Source organism: Sturnira hondurensis, unplaced genomic scaffold (genome assembly GCF_014824575.4).
Source record: "Sturnira hondurensis isolate 20B ecotype Veracruz unplaced genomic scaffold, ASM1482457v3 Scaffold0020489, whole genome shotgun sequence".
Classification (NCBI taxonomy): Eukaryota; Metazoa; Chordata; class Mammalia; order Chiroptera; family Phyllostomidae; genus Sturnira; species Sturnira hondurensis.
The window spans coordinates 1,553,939-1,574,612 of NW_028093120.1; the positions used below are offsets into that span (position 1 = coordinate 1,553,939).

The following is a 20,674-nucleotide window of genomic DNA, read 5'->3' on the forward strand; positions in this document are numbered from 1 at the left end:
AATTAACAGAAAGTAATGACAAATTTGTAGAAGCCTTTATAGATGTTTTTTTTATCTGTCTACTTACATGGATTTGTTGGATTGTGCTTTGAAAATGAAATATTGAATACATGAAAGAGATATTCTCCATATATGCTCACGAAGAAATGACTTCATAAATGAAAATAATGTTTTAGCTAAAATTATGACAGCATAACACTGACAGAGCAGTCACTAAATCAGAATAAGAAGATTCTGAGGTAAACTTAAAGGGTTAGCACCACATGTGAAATTCATTTTGTATATCATTCATAGACAAGCAGTTGTAGAAAAGGAGATGAATCTAAAAACATAAAAAGTGCTACAGGATATTGCTGATGTGGTTAATTTCATAGCAACAAGGCCTTTAATAAATAGAAGAATACTTACTATAATGAGATGTGTAGCAACTACAGGGCAGCATTTAAGTGACTTAGCTCCAGAACTGAAATGCATGAGCTAGAATACTGGCAACAGAACTTAGTAGCTATAAGACCTGAAATATGTTACTAATCTTAGTTATTATCATGTGTAGAATAGTGATGATAATAGTCTCTATCTTGAAGAATTGGTAGAGGTATTATAAGAGATCTTTCATTAAGAGATCAGTCCTTAGAAAAATGCGTGGCACATGGAAAAGTATTCACTAAAGGTTAGCTATTACTGGAAGTAATGTTAGCTATTACATGGGAGTAATCATGAAAATCTTTTACATCACAATGAAAATCATTACTTATCTTTTGGCAAAGAACTTAAAAGTTATCAAACTTAGCAATGAATTACACATTTCCTTTTACAAATAAATAAGACTTCCAAATTTGCTGGCCTGTTCTGGGATATTTTATAAAGATTGAGTGGTCTTCGAGAATGTATGCCATCAACATTGCCTGCTTACTCAGTTAAGGATTATATTGATAGCACTGGCCACAAAGAGCTAACAGAACACTTCATCAGAACTTAGAAACAGTATACATACCCTCAAATCAGGAGAAAAGTTGTCTGCAGAAGTGGAAATGGAATCTGATGACACGACAGAAGCTGATTTTGAATGCACTGAATTCTCTGAATGAGAAGTGGAAGCACTACAAAATAAAAAGCATAGTATGTTGAAAAAAGGGGGGCTTTTAAAAACCACTTTCAGAAATTTTAATTATAACTCCATTATTTAACAAAACTTCCATTGTCAACTAGCCATACTTTACCCATCCAAACTTATCGCCAAATACTGATAAACTACAAACTCTGTATTCCTGCACAGTTAAGTATTCCTACCATCCACAATCCCTCTGGACAGACTTCCCCAGTACTCATGAATACACTCCCAGCTAATTTCTTTATCCAACTTATCCATTCTTTTGTTCAGTGAACATTCACTGAACGGCCCAATGTGCAAAACCATCACATGAGGCAGTATGATCTGGAGATAAATACAATATAATCCTCATGTTCATGAAGCTCACAAGTATGTAGCTAGGACAGATAATAAATAAATGCAATGTAATAATGACTATGACTATAGAGTGAATTAGATAGCCAGATAGACAGAGAAAGAACACACACTCGACGGAAGAAAAGGAAGCACCTAACCACCTGGGAAATTCAGGGAAGACCTCACAGAGGGGAGGATATTTCAACTGAGTCTGGAAAGAGGAAATTGCCAGGCTGACAAACAAGTAAGGGAATTTAAAAAACAACCGAACAAAACACACTACAATATTACAGAATTATCATAGAGCATAGAACATTTGAGAAACTACAAGTAGTTCAACAGGGCAGGATAAGCAGAACAGCAGAAGATAAAGATGGAAAGACAAGCCTATCATTGTACCGAATGTCTTTCTACCACATCAAATTCTGTAAGTTCTGTAAATTCTCTTTAACATGCCTATCTCAAATATTCACTCCTTCCATTATACTAAGTAATTACACTGTCCAATTACTTTTATTATCTTAAGTTCCTATAGAACTTTTGATACCTGGTCACATACTGCCTTTTATTGTTTATTGATGTCAGGTATATATATATTTTGTCTCACTGACTAAATTTTAAATATCCCAATAAAAAGGATTATGTCTTTATTTCCCACAAAATCAACTTTAATGCCTGTGTATACTGTTAATATGTATTGTTTGCTAAACTCAAAATCACAGTTACAATATATCTATGTCACAAACAAAATGATTTACATCATTTCCTTTTATCAGTAAAAACCAGTTAAAATTTAATGTAAGAAAAAAATCAATGGTGAAAAAAATCGCAAGGCACTTTGAATTGAAGTTTAAAATATTTTTCTAAAGCTTCATTTCCAATTTCTTAAGTCTCCCTCACAACAAAAGTCAAATATTTTTCATTAGATATTGATGAAATAATCCATCTTGAGGTTATGATCACATTTAAGAACCACATTTTTATTTTCAAATTGGTTCACCCTAAACCTGCCTATAACAATAATGGAATTATTTATATAATGTGAGATCATCTCCCCCAAGAGAGAGGATATGATTTTCCCCTCCTGTCACTTTATTTTTGTTATCTTCATCTCTGAGATATAATTCATAAGTAAAAATTGTATCTTGAAGTGTACATTTTGATAAAGGTAGAAATGAATACACTGTGAAATGATTACCACAATTAAGCTAAAGTACCCATCACCTAACAGTTATCTTTCGTGTGAGGTGGGGGTCAGAGTTTGAGACCTACTCTCTGGGCAGTATAGTGTTGCTAACTATAGTCACCACGCTGTACGTTAGGGCCCCAGAACTCATTCACTTTATATTTGAAAATTCGTCCCTTTTGATCACTGTCTTCCCTTCTCCCCCTTATCAGATACATGTCACAAACTGAATGATTTACATCATTTTTACATCATTTGAAACTATCCTCTTCCCTTCTGTAGGACACCTTTTCATTTTGTTGATTGTTTACTTTGTTGTGGAGAAAATTCTTTAAAAAACTTTTATTGTAATTTTTTTCCATTACCACATTTAGCCCCTTTATAGCTCCCTCCTCCCCAGAATCATCACACACTGTTGTCCATGTCCATGAGTCCTTTTTGTGGAGAACTTTTTAGTTTGACGTAGTCTCACTAAGCCTATGTTGCTTTTGTTGCTTGTGCTGACGATGTCAAATCCAGGAAACCATCCTCAAGACCAACGCCAAGGAGGTTTCCCCCATATTTTCCACTAGGGGCTTTACAGTCTCAAGTTCTACATTGAAATGTTTAACCCATTTTGGCATTTTGCGTTGATTTTTGTGAGTGGTGTAATATAAGGGTCCATTTTCACTCTTTTGCATGTAGATAAACACTTTTTACCAACACCGTTTTTTTTTTTTGCCACTGTAGAAAACCCTCAAATCCCCAGGGGGTCCCACATTTCACTCTCTTTCGACTTCATAAGGTAGCATTTCAACCTCTAAAAGTTGTTTCTTCCAATGCAGCCAGTAGCTTGGGATGTCACCCCACCCTAATGCCACTGTGTAAACAGTCCCTGGGCAATCCAAGGGTCGCAGGATCACCAGGCCCGTGTGAGATGGTTCCAGCACCCCACTCGGCAGCTTCCCTGTGATCCCACTCCCTCATTCCTATCAAGGATCAGTGAAGAAACAGACTGTATTTCTATTCACTTTTTCAAAGTTCAGACCTACCTCATTTATATATCAAGAAAATTTTCTCAAGTATAATGTGTTAAAAAAAGTATAATAATGTGTTTACCATTTTCCTATAGTTCAAATGACTGACATACATCTTTCCCCTACCTCTAAAATTCCTTTCTTTTTCACCTTCATTTTCTAAATTGATTCTTACTGTAAAAAAAACCTAAATGATGTGAATTTGTTATGCATATTAGCAATCTGTTATTGATATTAGCATATCAATACAAAAATGCACAGAGGTGGTATATAACACTTACAGTAACAGGTTAGAGTATTGAGTTGGCCAAAAAGTTCATTTTTTTATACAAAAGCTCTAGTAGTGTGTCTTTAACTTCATTCAAAACAATTTTGTTACACTGTATTGTGATAGCTGTCATATCAGTGTGCATTTTTTAAAAAACCATAAAAATTGGTGAATTTCTGTGCCGCCATGTTAATATTGAAGATGGAAAAAAACATGCAACAACTTTGGCATATTATGCTTTATTATTTCAAGAAAGGTAAAAATGCAACTAAAATGCAAAAAAAAAAGATTTATGCAGTGTATTGAGAAGGTACTGTTGATCAAACATGTCAAAAGTGGTTTGCACACTTTCCTGGTATTAATGACATTTTGGTCAAATAGTTCTTTGCTTTCTCTTATGCAATGGAAGATGTTCAGCAGCACCCAGGCCTCTACCCAAGAGATGCCAATATTGGGAGATAGCCAACATTCTCAAAATATCCAAATCAATAAAGTTACTGATGAAAATGAAAAATGTATTTTTTATCTTGCAAGAAAAAACTAAACAGACTTTTTGGCCAACGCAACACAAAGTCAAGAAAGAAGAATCTGAAGTATTAAGAGCTGTTCTGAAATAAGCCTATGTACAATGATACTACTGTAGCTTCATTAGAATTTTCCCTCACCAACTATTCAAGTAGTGTAAAAATCTGCAGTTAAAATACATGGCAGTCACTCCATATACTGCACCCCCAACCCTCCCAACTTCTGAATAGGGCTTTTTCAAAGTTTATGCCCTTTTAGTTTAAATTTAATTATAAATTCATAATACATTTAACAATGTATCCCCAGAGAACATTTCAAATTATCAAGATTTTAATGTGCCTAGAGAGAAATCTTACTGAGAGAATAGCAGTAACTATTTTCCAATAAATATTGAGTGGAAACCAATTTTAACCCCCATCTGAGGTTATACACTTGCTATTTTGGAGAACCCTAGTGCTATAAATGAGACAATTGTAACAACCATCCAAGACAATAAAAAACATGCACACACGCACATTGGCTATTGGCTGCAGGGGAGACAGGGCATCAATACCATTTCTTGAAGAGTCTATCATATTCCTATCATGGCACCATTTTCAAAGACAAATAGACTATATATGTATGGTTTTATTTCTGGGCTCTCTGTTCTGCTCCATTGGTCTGTGTCTGTTTTTGTGCCAGTATCATACTGTTTTGGTAACTATAGTTTTGTAATACAGTTTAAAATTAAGAAGTATAATGTTTTCAGCTTTGTTCTTTGTGCTCAAGATTGCTTTAGCTATCTGACATCCTCTGTGGTTCCACACTGATTTCAGAATTGTTCTTTCTTTCTATAAAAAATGCCATTGTAAGTTTTACAGAGAATTAAATGTGTAATAACTTTGAGTGGCATGGCCATTTTAATAATATCGATTCTTCCAATCCATTAATATGGGTTAACTTTCTATTAATCTGCATCTTTCTTCAATTTCTTCCACCACTATTTTATAATTTTCTTTGTACAGGTCTTTAACCTCCTTCGTTAAATTGACTTCGAAGTATTTCATTCTTTTTGATGAAATTACAATTGGATCATTCTCTTAATATCTTTGTCAAAGAGTCTGTTGTTACATATAGAAATGTATTTTCTTCAATGGGAAGTAGTCATGTCGATTTTATACCCTTCGGCTTTTGTACATTTGTTTATTAGTTTTAACAGATTTTTTTTAAGTTTTTATAGTTTTCTACATATAAGATCATGCCATCTCCAAAATGGCATGTATGTCTCTTTTTTATGTATTGATATAATATGAAAATCATCTCCCCTAAAAGAATTCAGTTAAATGGAGGAAAATGGTATTCCAGTGGGAACACTTTATACATTTTTCAAATGCAAACATCTCTTTATTTTATTAACTATTTCAAATTATGATTATGGTTGCTATTTATGTCCAATAACCAATAATATTATAAAAAGGAACAGGCATAAGAAATTCTATTATCTAGCCTTATAACAAAAGACAAGCTGATAGGGGGGAAATTTCCTTTCTTTCTTTCTGTTGTTTTTGTAGTCAACTTCTGACTAACTGAATGCCATCTGCATTAAAATAACAGGCAAAATGAGCAAACTCCAGGCACAATACTTTAAGAGAGATATTTGTGTGCTGCCTACTCCATATCTGTGTCTATCTCTACACCTGTGCACACACACTCCCTTTTTCCCAACTTTAATCTGGGTAGTTTGTGCCCAGCCCAAAATGAAGGTGACATGCTTGCTTTTGGCTTTTGTAGGGGCCAGGAAAGCCATGTGACATAATTCTGATCAATGAGATGTAAGGTAAAGTCTTGATAGTTATGGAAATTTTTTATTTTCTTAATAAAGGACAGCAGTAGTAGCAGAGTAGCCCTTAACCTCCCCCCCTCTTGGGGGGGGGGCTGGAACAAGAACGTAGGAATTGGAAATATTGTAGCCACCTTATCAGCATGCTGGTGTGCTAAGGACAGGGAGACAAACAACAGTTAAAACACAAAGGCCTCATGTTTTAGCAGCCAAATCTACACCAACAAATCCCTACTTGTGAAATTTCTGTTGTGTAAAATATATGGAGTTCAATTTTTAAAATAACTGTAATGGAGTTTTATATTCTGTATAGCCAAAAACAATTCTAAGTGATACAGCAATCAATACCTTATAAAGTACATTTTGGACAAGCTCACATGTGTAATAATACTTTTTATGCATGTGACCTTCTGGGAGAATAGATTAAACTCTTAAAGGCAATAAAACACAATTGGAAATTATGGGTAGTACATTACTCAGAAAAAATATTGACAGAATATAATAGCATGTACCACGAAGAAACCAAATGGTTCTTTATAGCCAAAGTATGAGTAAATAAATCTAAGAGAAATAAAATAACAAAACCAGGTTCTGCATATAATACTTCCCAGAGTCAGATTCAAAGAATCAGTCTTTCAATCATAAGTGTAGCGAATATTCTTTAATTAATAACTAATCATTTTAGTTATGCATTAACATAAATACTACAATCCACGATGTTATATTTCAATAAGTAATAATGTGTATATTAATATAACCAATCTACAAAAGGTTTTAAACTTCAGGCAAGACATGAAAGGCTGGGGTTGGGGCTGGGAATATACACAGTATGGTTTTTGTGATCATAGTGGACACTCGCACAGACACACACACAGCAGTAGAATCGATTTTTTTCTTTACTACAGATCATTTCTCCACCTTGCTCCCAATAAAAAAATGTAAAGTGTCTAAAAAATAATATCAGGTGCATTAAGCATTAGCTATTGTTATTTGTAACAACTGAGTGGTTACTGCACACATATTATTCAAGTCCAATCAGATACATAAATAAAATCATAATGGCAAAGCTGCTGTTTCATCTCTCATTAATACTACTTTCAGCTGGGACATATTACAAGTGAGAATACAAATGTCCCCCAGTAACTGTAACCAATGACTTACTGTAAGGAATAAAGCAACAAGAACAACAATTAAAGACCTGGTATTTATAAAACAAGAAATTATGTGTCTTGTACAATATTATGTTAGATGTATTTAAAACATAAATATTATTTCTACTATAAAAGTATTTGTGTTGGCACTGTAAATGTCATTTAAAAATTAAATCTGTCATTACCAAGGACTAAATTTAAATTATATTTCCCCCAAACCCCCTTCCCCTAAAATTTTTTATGTTGAAGCTCCAACCACTAAAGTGATTGTAATTTGAAATCATGGCTTTTAGGAGGTAACCAAGGTTAATTAAAGCCTAAGGGTGGGGGCCTAATCTGCTAAGATTGTTGGCTTTATAAAAAGAGGAAGAGACCCACTGGTGTTTGTTCCTTCCTTTAGCCCCTGCTCCATCTCTCTTTCTCTCTCTCTCTCCCCCCACCCCACCCCCCTCTCTCCCTCCCGGCCCCCCTCCCATTCATTGAGAAAACGCCATGTGAGGAATAATGAGAAGATAGCTATCTGCAAACCAGTCAAAGACAGCCCTCACCAGGAACCAAATCAGCCAACACCTTGATGTTGGACTTCCCACCCTCCAAGTATTGTGAGAAATAAACTTCTATTATTTAAGCCAAGTCCATAGAATGTTGGAAGCAAGCCCTAGCTGACTAATAGTCACTGAAGATGTGTGTCATCAAAGGAGTTTCTCTTAATTTTTGAAGTGAAAGATTTCCAAATTTGAAATTGTAATTTAAAATTATTTTTTCTATATAAAAATGGCTTAGAAGTTCTAAACAGTATTAAAAAGAACGGGATAGTCCACTGGAAGAGGAAAACTAATTATGTCATCAATAACATTCCTCTAGCCTTTTAACATGTATTCAACACAAAAAGTTATTTGTCAGATATTTTCTGTTTTTTATTTCATACTATGTGGTATGCATTTTACACCTACAGCACAACTCAGTTTAGACTAGCCATATTTCAACTGCTCAACAGCCACATGCACACGGCTAATGTACTGGATAGCGCGAGTCTAGAAGAACAAGTAAAATAAACCACAAAGACTCTATCCAGAATGCTGACTGTTCCAAAGGAAAAACCCAAAGATATGCAATGAAGTGAAAAGTGAAAGTGGGGAAACTGCTCTAAATTAAGAGGTTAACTATAAGTAATACTGGTACATGACTTTGGATCCTAATTTTTAAAAAAATCAACTAGAAAGAGATGGCTTTTTTAGACATGTAAGGAAATTTGGTACGAATGAACATTAAATAAAAAAAAGGACTGCACTTAATTTTAATCAAGTGTGATTTACGAGATTATGTGAGAAAATATCCACATTTTTTTAGAAATGTGCAATGCAGATTATAGGAATGAAAGAATATGATTTGCTTCAAAAATAGTTCAGCAAAAAAAGAAAAAGATAAATGTAACATATTCTTGGTAACTAACTGCTCTGTCTGGGTGATAGATAATCAGGGGTTTATTTTCTACTTCTCCCTTTTGTGTACACTTGAAAATTTGTTTAAAAATTTAAAAAATATAGCCCTGGTCATATTTATATTTATAAATATAAATATTTATAGCCCATTGTGGCCCAGTTGGTTGGAGCATGGTCCTGTACACCAAAAGGTCGCAGGTTGTATTCCCAGTCAGGGAACATGCCTAGGTTGCAGGTTCGGTCCCTTGTTGGTGTCTGTGAGAGGCAACCCATCAATGCTTCTCTCTCTCCCTTCCCCTCTCTCTGACATCAATGAGCATGACCTTCAGTAAGTATAAAAAACAAGTGAACGTAATAATAATTATAGATCTAAAAAAGGAACCTAGAATTCACTAGAACATAGCCACCAAGGTGTTGACAAGCAGCAGTCTTAAAAGCCCTGAAGCAGGATAGAAATATCACTGGACTGTAATACAACTGGCTGGAGTTATGGTTCTGACAACATCAAACGATCAATGTGTGACACCCTGGGCTTTCCTATCAATTTCCTGAAAATAGCTTCAAGTGATCTAAAAAGAGACGTTGAGTAACTTGCCCAAGGTCAAACAGCTGTGAGAGCCAGCACTGTCCAGATCCAGTTTGTAAAAAAAATACGTACATCTATGTATAATAACCTTTATCTGAGACAACAATTGAGTAGAAAATGGTTATTTTGCCTAGTTTTGTTTTCCACAGAACTACATTTCCCAAAACCATTTACACCAACTATATAGACACTCCAAATGAACAAAGTAATTTTCATGAAACAAGTTTATATTTGTTTCTTCCCTTCATTTCTTTCATATTAAATATAATTTTTTATTTCCGGTTTTCAAGTCTCACTCTAGCTCAGTAAACCTTGGCTCAAAAAAGCCAGAATCAGCCCTCATCCAGATTCACTCAGGGACATTGGTCTCATCTAATGTATTATATTCAAATCTGCAAAAACAATTTTCTTCCAGCAGCAGTCCAATGATTCCTTGGACTTGCACTCCTTATGGAAGATGCTTAAACTGGCAGTGGCACCCAACTGCCACGGAATCAAATTAAAACTCATCATCATTGCTTTCAGAGGGCCGTGCCTCTCTACCACACCTAATTCTACACCAAGGCTGTATCTCACTCCAGCCAGACAAAACTGTTCCTCGCCACAGATCATGAGAACCAGGCTCTCCTCACTTTCTACTTGGACTATCTTTTCATTTACTCTGAAAACTCTTCTTTTCTGACCAGTAAGTCTAGTCTTCCCAACATGTCTGCATTTGTATTCAGTTATAGTTAGGTTCATATTTGTGTCCTCTGTTTATACTGATTCATTTTTATTTGTATCAATTCATTATATAGTATATATATTCCTTCAAAAGAAATTTAACAGTTGCCAAACCCTAACTACGTACAAAACACTGCATCACAGAACAGCCTCTGCCGTTGAGATTTCAGCCCTGTGAGAGACATCACACCACATAAGCACATCGGTAATACCATGAGAGATACAAACAAGGGCTAGGAGAAAAAAACTCAAAGGAAATAGTAACTTGAAGATTAGAGGAAAGCAAGAAATACATTAAGTCAAACCATTTGAGATTGTTCTTTTTATAAATTAATGGTCAAGTATCAAGTATTTCATATGGTTGGATGTAATAAAATGGAGACAAGAAATTTCGATGGGCCTTTAAGGATGGCAAGGCACAGACCAAGGCTTTGCAAAACACAAGTACGCACTCAAAAAGAAGTATTTTTAAAAACTTAGGAAAGTATAGGGCATATTTTGTGACTAATAAGTGGTTTACTCAAACTAAATAAATAAAAGGCTAAAAAGGTAATCTGGTGCCAAATCACTGAAAATCCCAAATGTCAGGTTTAAGAGCATTGTTAAGAAAAAGGCAAGGGGCTTGCAATGTACCATTCTACACCTTGTAGGGTCATAACTATAAGCTAAAAGACAGAAAATAACAAGTGTTATCAAAGGTGTTGAGAAATTCAAACTCTCACACACTGCTGGTGGGAATGTAAAAATGGTATAGGCACTTTGGAAACAGTCTGACAGTTCTGTAAAAAGTTAAACAGTTACCAAATAACCCAGCAATTCCAATCATAAACATATAGCCAAGAGAAATGAAAACATATGTCCACATATAAAAAACACATAAATACACATGAATGTTCACAGCATTATTCATAATAGCCAAAGAGTCTAGAAGCCCCATCTCCCTAACCTGCTCTCCTCAGTCCAAGTACACCAGCCTTCTTCAAGATTCTCAGATACGCTGACCCCTCTGCAGGGAGCACGGTTCTACCAAACTCCCTCCTGACTTAAGTTCTTGAACATCGCTTCCTCAGTGAAACAGGCTGCATGCCCCAGACCAGTCCTCCTAGTGGTCATCCTCAGATCATTTTGTGTTCTTTCTTTGCACTTAGCCAAAATCTGTTCTTACATTTCTTTTCAAATGTTTAATACCTTAAGACTACAAACTTTACGAAGAAACAATGTCAATCGTGCTCACCATTCTATTCCTAGGACCTAGCATGGTGACTGGCATAGAGTAGGCACTGAGGAAATGTTTGTTGAATTAATTAGTAATTAATTAATTACTAGTTGAATTAATTAGTAATTAATTAATTAATTAGAATTAATTAGAACGTAAAGATTGGATTATTCTAATCAAATTCATCAGAGGCCATAAAGAGAACATCTAAAACAAAATGAAAAAGAAACATGGTAGAAGGGGAGGTGTAAAACAAGTTTAAGGGAAGATAAGCAGAAAGTCTCATTTTCTTTCTTAAGTTACTGTGTATATATTACTTTTTATACTATATATAGTGTCCCACTTCCATTTTAAAACTTTAAATCACACTAGGGAAAATATTTCTTTTAAAGAGATTATATCTTAAGTGAAGGACAAATAATCCTTACCCAACTGGTGGGAATCCATATATTTCCACTGGTGTAGTTAAAGTGGAGCTTGGGCACTGAAACACCAGGTTTTTCGTCCTATCTAGCTCACAGCACTATCCTAGGCCAAGAGGTGTAATCCCCACTCTCCATCACAGTTACAGTATCTGTGAAATGATTAGATTATTTTAGTGGTTAGCTTTTTGGTGATCATATACCTATTTAAGAATCTCATGAAACAGCCCTGGCTGGTGTAGCTCAGTGGATTCAGCACGGGCCTTCGAACCAAAGAAGTTCATGAAACCTAGTCCCTGAACTGCTTACAACGTCAGGGGCTTTCAGGTTAAGAACACTGGCCTAGATGATCCCTTTTAGTTCTAACGCAGTCCAGGGCTTCTGCAATGAGTATTCTACCTTTTAAATAATTAAATTAATCATCGAAAAAGCGTATGTGTATGAAAGTGTTAGTGTCTACATACATAGGGTGGAGCAAAAGTAGGTTTACAGTTGTTCATATGGAAAATAATACAATAATTAATATATAATAAGAATAAACTCTGTTTTGCATACTCACAACTGTAAACCTACTTTTGCCCCGTACTGTGTTTTCTAATTATATAACCACAGCTTTATTCTTGAATATGAAATTAAGATTCATAGACCAAATAAAAATATTCCAATATCATATTTCTTACAATAAAGTCTTTATGGAAGATTTATGTACAATAGAATAAAAAGGAAACTAAATCTAGTAGCTACACTTACTTCAGAAACTCTGGGCTATCACTATGCAAATTCGACACCCCTGCTTACATGTAAATATAAATGACATCCTATCAAAAAATATAAGCCACAATTTCTTTAAATATTTTCACTGTTCTCACATTAAGTGATTTCACCAGAAATTGCTTCTTTTAAGATACATTTGAAAAATATTCTAATATAGCTAAGTAATGATTTATTTGAAATGTCTTACACTTCAAAATATATCTGCAATAATTAAAGGGATAGACCCCCCCTAAAATATATAAATATATATGGTTGGCTCAGTAACTTTTCTCTTTGAAATAATTTCAACAAACTGAACTGGAACAGAGGAATATAAACTCAACTGTCTCAGAACATCACCCTTGCCAGTGCCCAATAGGGTTATGTTTACAAGACTTCTTATTTCTGTGATTTGCACACTTGCTCTAACCTCGTGACCTCAGCGCACTGGAACTCATTATTAGCATCAGCGGCCTGATTCATCTGGAGTACTTCTACTGTGCCAAGGTGAAAAACGAAAACACATGACTTGGAGTAAACTTGGCACTTGCATTTCCGACAGCACACTCATTTTTCTTTCAAACACTTCATGTGGTTTTCCTTCACAAATCTCTTTCCAAATCTGCCCACCATATTCCATTTCTTAAGAGTCTGGCCACCTTCCACACCACCACAAACTGCCTATCCTCACTGGCTCCATTTTCTCAGTGTCCACTCCGTAATCCCTTACTATCTGACTTCTGCCTCTACCGATCCTGTAAATAATAGTGTTTTCTCAGTTCTGATATAAATTCTCATCTCCCTTCACCAGCATATATGTTGGTTATCCCATATCTCAGCTTAATTTAATTAATCCCCTTGAGCACTTATTATGTACAATATACTACATTTCTAGGAACTTCTACAGAAACAGAGATAAATACTTAACACGAGGTAGCTGTTTCTAGTAAATTTTCATTCCAATGCCCTTGATTCAAATAAAAAAAAACACAACATAGTGCAGAATATGAAAAGTGAACGAGAGAAATAAAGCATCTGGAGGTTTAGAAACTGAAAAGCTCATATACGGCTTTAATTTAGGGGCTTATAGAGCAAGGGACATAAAGGAAAGAATAAACAAATGGGATCTCATCAAAATTAAAAGCTTCTGCATGGCTAAGGAAAACAGTATCAAGATTAAAAGAGAAGCAACAGCTTGGGAAAACATATTTGCCAATGGTACCTCAAACAAAGGTTTAATCTCCAAAATATACAAAGAACTCACTTCACTCCACTCAAAGAAAACAAGCAACCCAATTAAAAAATGGGCAAAGGACTTGAACAGACACTTCACCAAGGAGGACATACAGAGGATCCAGAGACACATGAAAAGATGCTCGATATCGCTAGCTATCAGAGAGATGCAAATTAAAACCACAATGAGATACCAATTTACACCAGTCAGAATGGCTATCATAAACAAAGAAACAAACAACAAGTGCTGGAGAGGTTGTGGGGAAAAGGGGACCCTAGTTCACTGTTGGTGGGATTGCAGACTGGTACAACCACTATGGAAAACAGTATGGAATTTTCTAAGAAAACGAAAAATGAACGTGCTTTTTGACCCAGCAATTCCACTATTAGGAGTATATCCTAAGAACCCTGAAGCACCAATCCAAAAGAACCTATGCACCCCGATGTTCATAGCAGCACAATTTACGATAGCCAAGCGTTGGAAGCAACCTAGATGCCCATCGGTAAATGACTGGATCAAAAAGCTACGGTACATTTACACATGGAATTCTATGCTGCAGAAAGGAAGAAAGAACTCCTACCCTTTGCAACATCATGGATGGAACTGGAAAGCATTATGCTGAGCGAAATAAGACAGGCAGTGAAAGGCAAATACCATATGATCTCACCTTTAACAGGAATCTAAACAACAAAACAAACAAGCAAGCAAAATATGACCAATGACACTCAAATACGGAACAGGCTGACAGGGTCCAGAGGGGAGAGGGGAGAGAATCATAGGGGAAAAGGGGATGGACTCATGTGAATAAGTATAAAGGACACATGGACAATAACTAAGGTGGGGGGTGGAAATGGGAGGGAGGTGGGGAGCACTGGGGAGGGCAGGGCTGGGAATATAAAACAGAAAGCTGTACTTAAACAAGAATTAAATAAAATAAAAAATAAAATTTAAAAAATTTGCACTTTTAAAAAAATTTACATGTTGTAGAATAGAACCAAAGCCATAAATAAAATATCTGGAGTAAAAATCCAAGCCTTTCAACAATAAAAAAAAGAAATATTTTAAGAAAAAGATGTCTATTGAGATTAGCCAGAATAAAGAAGTTTCAACATGTTCTCAACAATTTCATTAAGCAAACGAGCAGCACGAGGGAGTGAGTGGAAAATTCAGGGCATATTAAAGCAATTGTAAGAGATAGACCACTTTGGTTGAAGTACAAAGTACTCAAAACACACAAATCTGAAAAAAGCCTGAAAAGGTAGATTTTGATCAGACTGAGGCAGGTCCTGAAAAATAAGTCTATAGTTCTGAAAGCAATGAGAAACACCTGAAAGTTTCTGTGCTTTAGGAAGACTACTTTAACAATAGGTCAAAGAATGAATGATAAGAGGAGGAAATCTGTTAGGAGACCTCAAGTCAGATGTACTAAGGACCCAAACTAGCAGTAAAAATGAAATAGGAGTGGATACAAGAGACACTGTGGAGAAAGAATCAACAGAACTTGGCAACTGGCTTGACACGATGATAAAGGGACAGAGAAGGGACAAACTATTACCCCGAGTCTTGTTGACAGTGTGCCAAACTAGAAAGCAAAAAAGAAAAGTAGGTAGTCTGAAGAGGTGATGAGTTCCATCTTGAAATTCTTAAGCTTGAAGTGGCATCCAGACACCCACAGGAATAAGTGCAGCACCCCACGCAATAATAGGCGAAAGAATTTTGTATCTTACCCGATCACGCATCTATTCATTCGTTCGTTTGTTCATTCATGCAATGCTGATTTACTCTATGTTGGATGAGTAGAATTGTGAAGATACATGTGATACAGCAGTATTAGATGTGTTCCCGAATTATAGCCTCTTGGGAGAGGCGGATTCCATTTAACTATCTACAAATCTGATGGTGACAAATGCTATAAAAGTGGTTTAAAAATACTGTGGGAGGCAGGAGGAGAAAGGTTGGGGTACTGATGTAATTTTTGATGGACAACAGCCTGTTAGCAGGATTTGGTGGTAGAGTGGAAGAATAAAAACATTCCAGACAGAGAACAGCAAGTAAATAGATTACTTAAGGGAAACCAATGTAACTGACCTTTATGGATTGTGGCAGGGTGGAGACAAGAAAGGTTGAGCTGTGTTCCATAAAGAAACCTGATACCGTGATAAGAGTTCAGGTTGTATTCTGTAAGCAGTAGGAAGCCATCAAACATTTCTGAGCGGAAGTGTCATATATTCTGCTGGAGTTATGGAATACCAATTGTGCAGGGGGGTTCTAGAGGAAGATAGATTAATAAGCTATTGAGTCATATCACGTAATAGATACTGCAATAGGTCATATAATGACAAAGGTAGGAAATACAGAAGTAAGAAAAAGTCTGAATGGTTATGTGAAAATTAGCAGTAAATTTTAATGTTGAATTTGAGGTTCTTGCAAAATATCCAAGTGCATGTGTTCATCAAGTAAGTGGAAATACAAAACTTTGCCAGTTTTGCCATTTCTTGGAGAGGTTACAGCTAAGTAATAGTTAAATCCCTGATAGTGAATTATGTAGCCCAGGAAGAGGATATAAAGCAGGAAGAGATACGAGGTTTAGTGAAAGGAACTACATTCATCTTTACACAATAGAGACTCGAGGTAGATATGTAGAAAAAAATAGACAGATGGAAGAATCAAGAAGCACATTTAGTGATAACCAAGAAGAGTGTTTCAAAATAGGTAGCCAACAGTATGTAATGCTACAGAGCAAAGAAAATAAGAGAAAAATCCAAAGGATTTATTAAATAGATATGTTAAACCAATTATTATGCCAACACAGTCTATACAATGTTTTAGAAACAATAACCTAATACAAATTTTAAAAACTGAGGTAATGAGACATGGACTTCCTCAACTCTTGCTTTCCCTCAGCAAATTTATCTATATCCAAACCCACTCTTTCTTCCTCTTAGATGATGGCAAGTCCCTCTCAGGTTTAAGGACAGTCCTTCCTCCTCTGCTCTTCATCCTGTCCCAGCCAGTCTTTGGGAGGTATGGGTGTGTGTGCGCGTATCCACGAGTACATACATTTTACACAACACTGGGCATTTAACAGGAACTCAATAATGAGTTGCTGAATCTATGTCAGAATCATCAATAACCCATGGAATTTAACCTTTCACGACTCTATTGATACTGCTTTCTGGATGTCATTAATGACCTCAGAAACAAACCCAAAGGCTTGTTTCTCTCAGTGCTTGTCCTCCTTAACTTCTCTGCAATATGGGGTACTATTATCACTGCCTCCCTTTGGGATTCTTTTCCCTCAAAACTTCCACTGTCATTAAAATGTACTAGCTTTCTTTATACTCTTCCCTTCTCTAGATTCTCTTCTCCCAGTTGCCCTCTAAATATAGATTCTCTTAAAAGTTTTGACCTTGGCTTTGTTCTTTGTACTCCATCTCTCTGAAATATCATGGATTCCCACAGTTTATCACCTTTGTGCAAATGAGTTTCAAACATATCTTTTGTCTTCTTGGTCCCACATTCACATATACTTGCTACTAGTACCATCTGGTCCACCTTCTCTCTCCCATGCTATTTCTCTCTGAATCTGCTGGTCTATGGCCCACACATTATAGTGCCATTAAGCTATATGCTAAGTAATTAGAATTATACCAAATAGTATTTTTGAATTGCTCCTTTCAAATGCATGTATAGGCATTAGTTAACCAACTATTCTGAGAGGCAGCCAGTAAATCACAGATTATGACTCTCAAGGACCTCTCAGATCATTCTATTGAAACGCTACTCATTTACAAATACAGTTCAGCGCAGAGAAGTGAAGTGAATGGTTTGAAATATAATATCAAATTCATGGCAGGACCAGTAATAGAAGCACTTCCCCTTCTGACTAAATCCATTGCCTCTTGGAGGGAGGTACAGAGCCAAAAGGAGAAAGACCCTCAGGGTGCTTCCTATCTAACTGGGGAGATAAAATGCATGCACATGTAGCACACATACACACTCCCCTCACATGACCACTATTGCTATCACCTATGACCACTCTATGAAGACAAAGTTCAGTTAAGAACAATCAGGGAATGTTCCCTGGAGAAAATGAAGCTAAAATGGATTTAGAAGTGAGCAAAGAACAGGCCTATCAGAAAGTAGTACACTTAGGACTGTTTCCCCGAATTTCTTCAAGTTTTGGACAATACACACAAGGAACACATTCTATATAAGACTGAATTGTGAATTAAATCCCATATTTTTGTGAATCCAAGTAATACCATAGGATCTCAAAGTCAATGAAGAGAAGGCTCCAATGACAATCTGGTATCTCAGAATGTTACTGTTCCTTGACTCCTTGTCTATTTTACTGGTTATGGCTACTTCATATCCTTACTCTACTACTCAGCAGCCATGAGACCCTGTCTACATCTACCTCATATAACTGGTCATTTATTCAGTGCCCTGCATTTCAGATAAGGCCACTCATTGCACCCAGTGCCCAGCTTCCATCAGTAGAAGTTAAGAAAGAGCATCAGAAACCCAAATGCTATGGAGAAGAAAAGCTGTCCCTCTATCTTTCCCCTGGCCTCCCCAACACTATTCACAAAGTGAAATGAAGATGCCGAAATGGTGAATGATCCTTACAGGGACTCACAGGCCTCCCGCTCAACACAGTCTCACCACATGGCATCCTAAGAACTACAACGACTAATTTCACTCTACCCCTTTATCTTTGTTTTTTTAAATTTTTTTAATATAGTTTATTGATTATACCATTACAGTTGTTCTATTCCCCCCTTCATTCCCCTCCACCCACACACTCCCTCCCCCACTATTCTCCCCCCTTAGTTTATAACCACGTGTCTCAATTTCTTTAGATTCTATATTTCCCCCACTATTCTCGCCCTCCCCCCTATCTATTTTCTACCTACCATCTATGCTATTTTCTGTGCCTTCTCCCCCCTTCTCCTCCTCTCACCCCCCTGTTTCTAACCCTCCATGTGTTCTTCATTTCTATGATTCCACTCCTGATCTAGCTGTCCTCTTGGTTTGCTTTTGTTTTAGGTGTGATTGTTAATAACTGTGTGTTTGCTGTCCTTTCACTGTTGATATTTTTCATCATCTCTTTCTTATATAAGCCCCTTTAGATTTCATATAATAAGGGCTTGGTGATGGTGAACTCCTTGAACTTGACCTTATCTTTGTTTTCAACAGAGCCTGCAAGAAGGTCGAACCAACAGACTCTAATCCCCTCTTCTGATCCCATCTTCCCTCCAACTCCTGTGCTTCTGGATTTCAAGGTCAAGCATCAGCAAAATTTCCTCTACTTTCTATCTCTGTTAAATGATCTCTTTAACCTTTTACTCTAACTAAAGCCCAGTTTTCCCCTGAGGACATTGCTCTCTCTATAGCTCTTTCAAATGGAAAAATAGCCCTCATTTTCTCTCATATTACTGTCTCCTACCACTGGATTTGGAAATTGGGTCTTGTTCCTCATTACCACTTTTCAGACTATTCTTCCTTTTCGTGTGTAAAAGCCCCAAACGTTCAATCTCGGATCATCTGACTACACCACCCACCACCTCCCCTTGCTGAAGCCATCTACCAATCTAAGTCACTCCCCCTCACTCTGTGAAGAATTGACTTCTGGCTCATCATCTTTCTAAAATGAACGCAACTGCCATCATTCTTCATGATTTCAATTTGCCTATAAATGAGCACTTAACACCCAGCCTCTTAGCTCCTTGACCTCCTCTGCTCCAATGATCATGCCCTCCCCTCCACCTCAGATCATGACCATCCCCTTAACACCGACATTACCGACGGTAAGCCCTCCTTAATTTCAACTTCAAACGTCCTACTGGCTGACCACCAGCTCATTCTCTCTAGTATACCAGCCAAAACATCTTTAATTGTCCCATGAAAACCTCCCTTGTTCCTTCTACCTTTCATTGACTCTAACATAACAGTCCTCTTCTTTAACATAACTTGTTAAATTCCTGTTATTACAATAACTCCCTTGTTTGCTTCACGGTACTTACCTGGCAACACCCAAATGCTAGCTGAAGCCAACTTTGCCTACTGCAGGCCTGCACCCACACAGTTGAATAGTCTTGAGAAAAATAATACAGCCATCTGGCCTGGACTTACTTTTAATTTGCTATCACTTACCTCAACTACGCCCGTAATACTTCTCAGTAATCACACCACATTTCCCCTTTCCACATACCCTCATTCTTCTAGACAACTATTTCAGATTGTTTTTCCTTTCCTTACACTCTACTACCACCTCCATCTCGAATTTTAGTAGACAATCTAGAGCACTATTTCACTGAAAAATATAGAAGGAATCAAAGATCTTCCACAAGTTCCCCCAACTACAAGCTATGTGCACCTGTGCATATACATTCTGCCTTCCTTTCTCTCACTGGGGAGAAATCATACACACTCCCATCTAAAGTCAGCATCTCCACTAAACTTCATCTCCTCTCAACTACACAAGAAAATCTCTCTAGAATTTCTTCCCTCTGGTTCCTACATCATAAAATTTTCCCTCTCTACTCAATCAATCATTCCAACCAATACAGAAGTATGCTATTTTTTCTCTTTACTTAACCCCTCAGAACACCACTTCACTTCTGGGCTTACAGCAAAAGTCTTGAAAGAGGTTTATGCTCACTGCTTCCAACTCCTCACCTTTCACTCTCTCTTGAACCCACTTGTATCAAGCCAGCAAAAATGCTTCTGTCAAGGTTATCAAGAACCTCGACTTTGCTGAACTCAATCGTCAACACTTAGTCCACATCTATGAGTAGCATTTGACATAGTTGATCCTTCTTCTTTGAAATACTTTCTCCACTTTGATTCCAAAACATTTACGGCTACCTCACTAGTCACT

At 36.5% G+C, this 20,674-nt stretch overlaps 1 protein-coding gene across 4 annotated transcripts in view; it reads right to left on the reverse strand.

Annotated features, from left to right (window-relative positions):
* Positions 1-20,674, reverse strand: part of MTMR2 (myotubularin related protein 2) — a 112,838-nt gene that overhangs the window by 69,927 nt on the left and 22,237 nt on the right. For all 4 annotated transcript variants that reach the window (XM_037029729.1, XM_037029733.1, XM_037029731.1 and 1 more), the window contains one exon: positions 995-1,100. In XM_037029729.1, the coding sequence (XP_036885624.1) occupies positions 995-1,100 (106 nt within the window). The remainder of the gene's footprint in view (positions 1-994; positions 1,101-20,674) is intronic.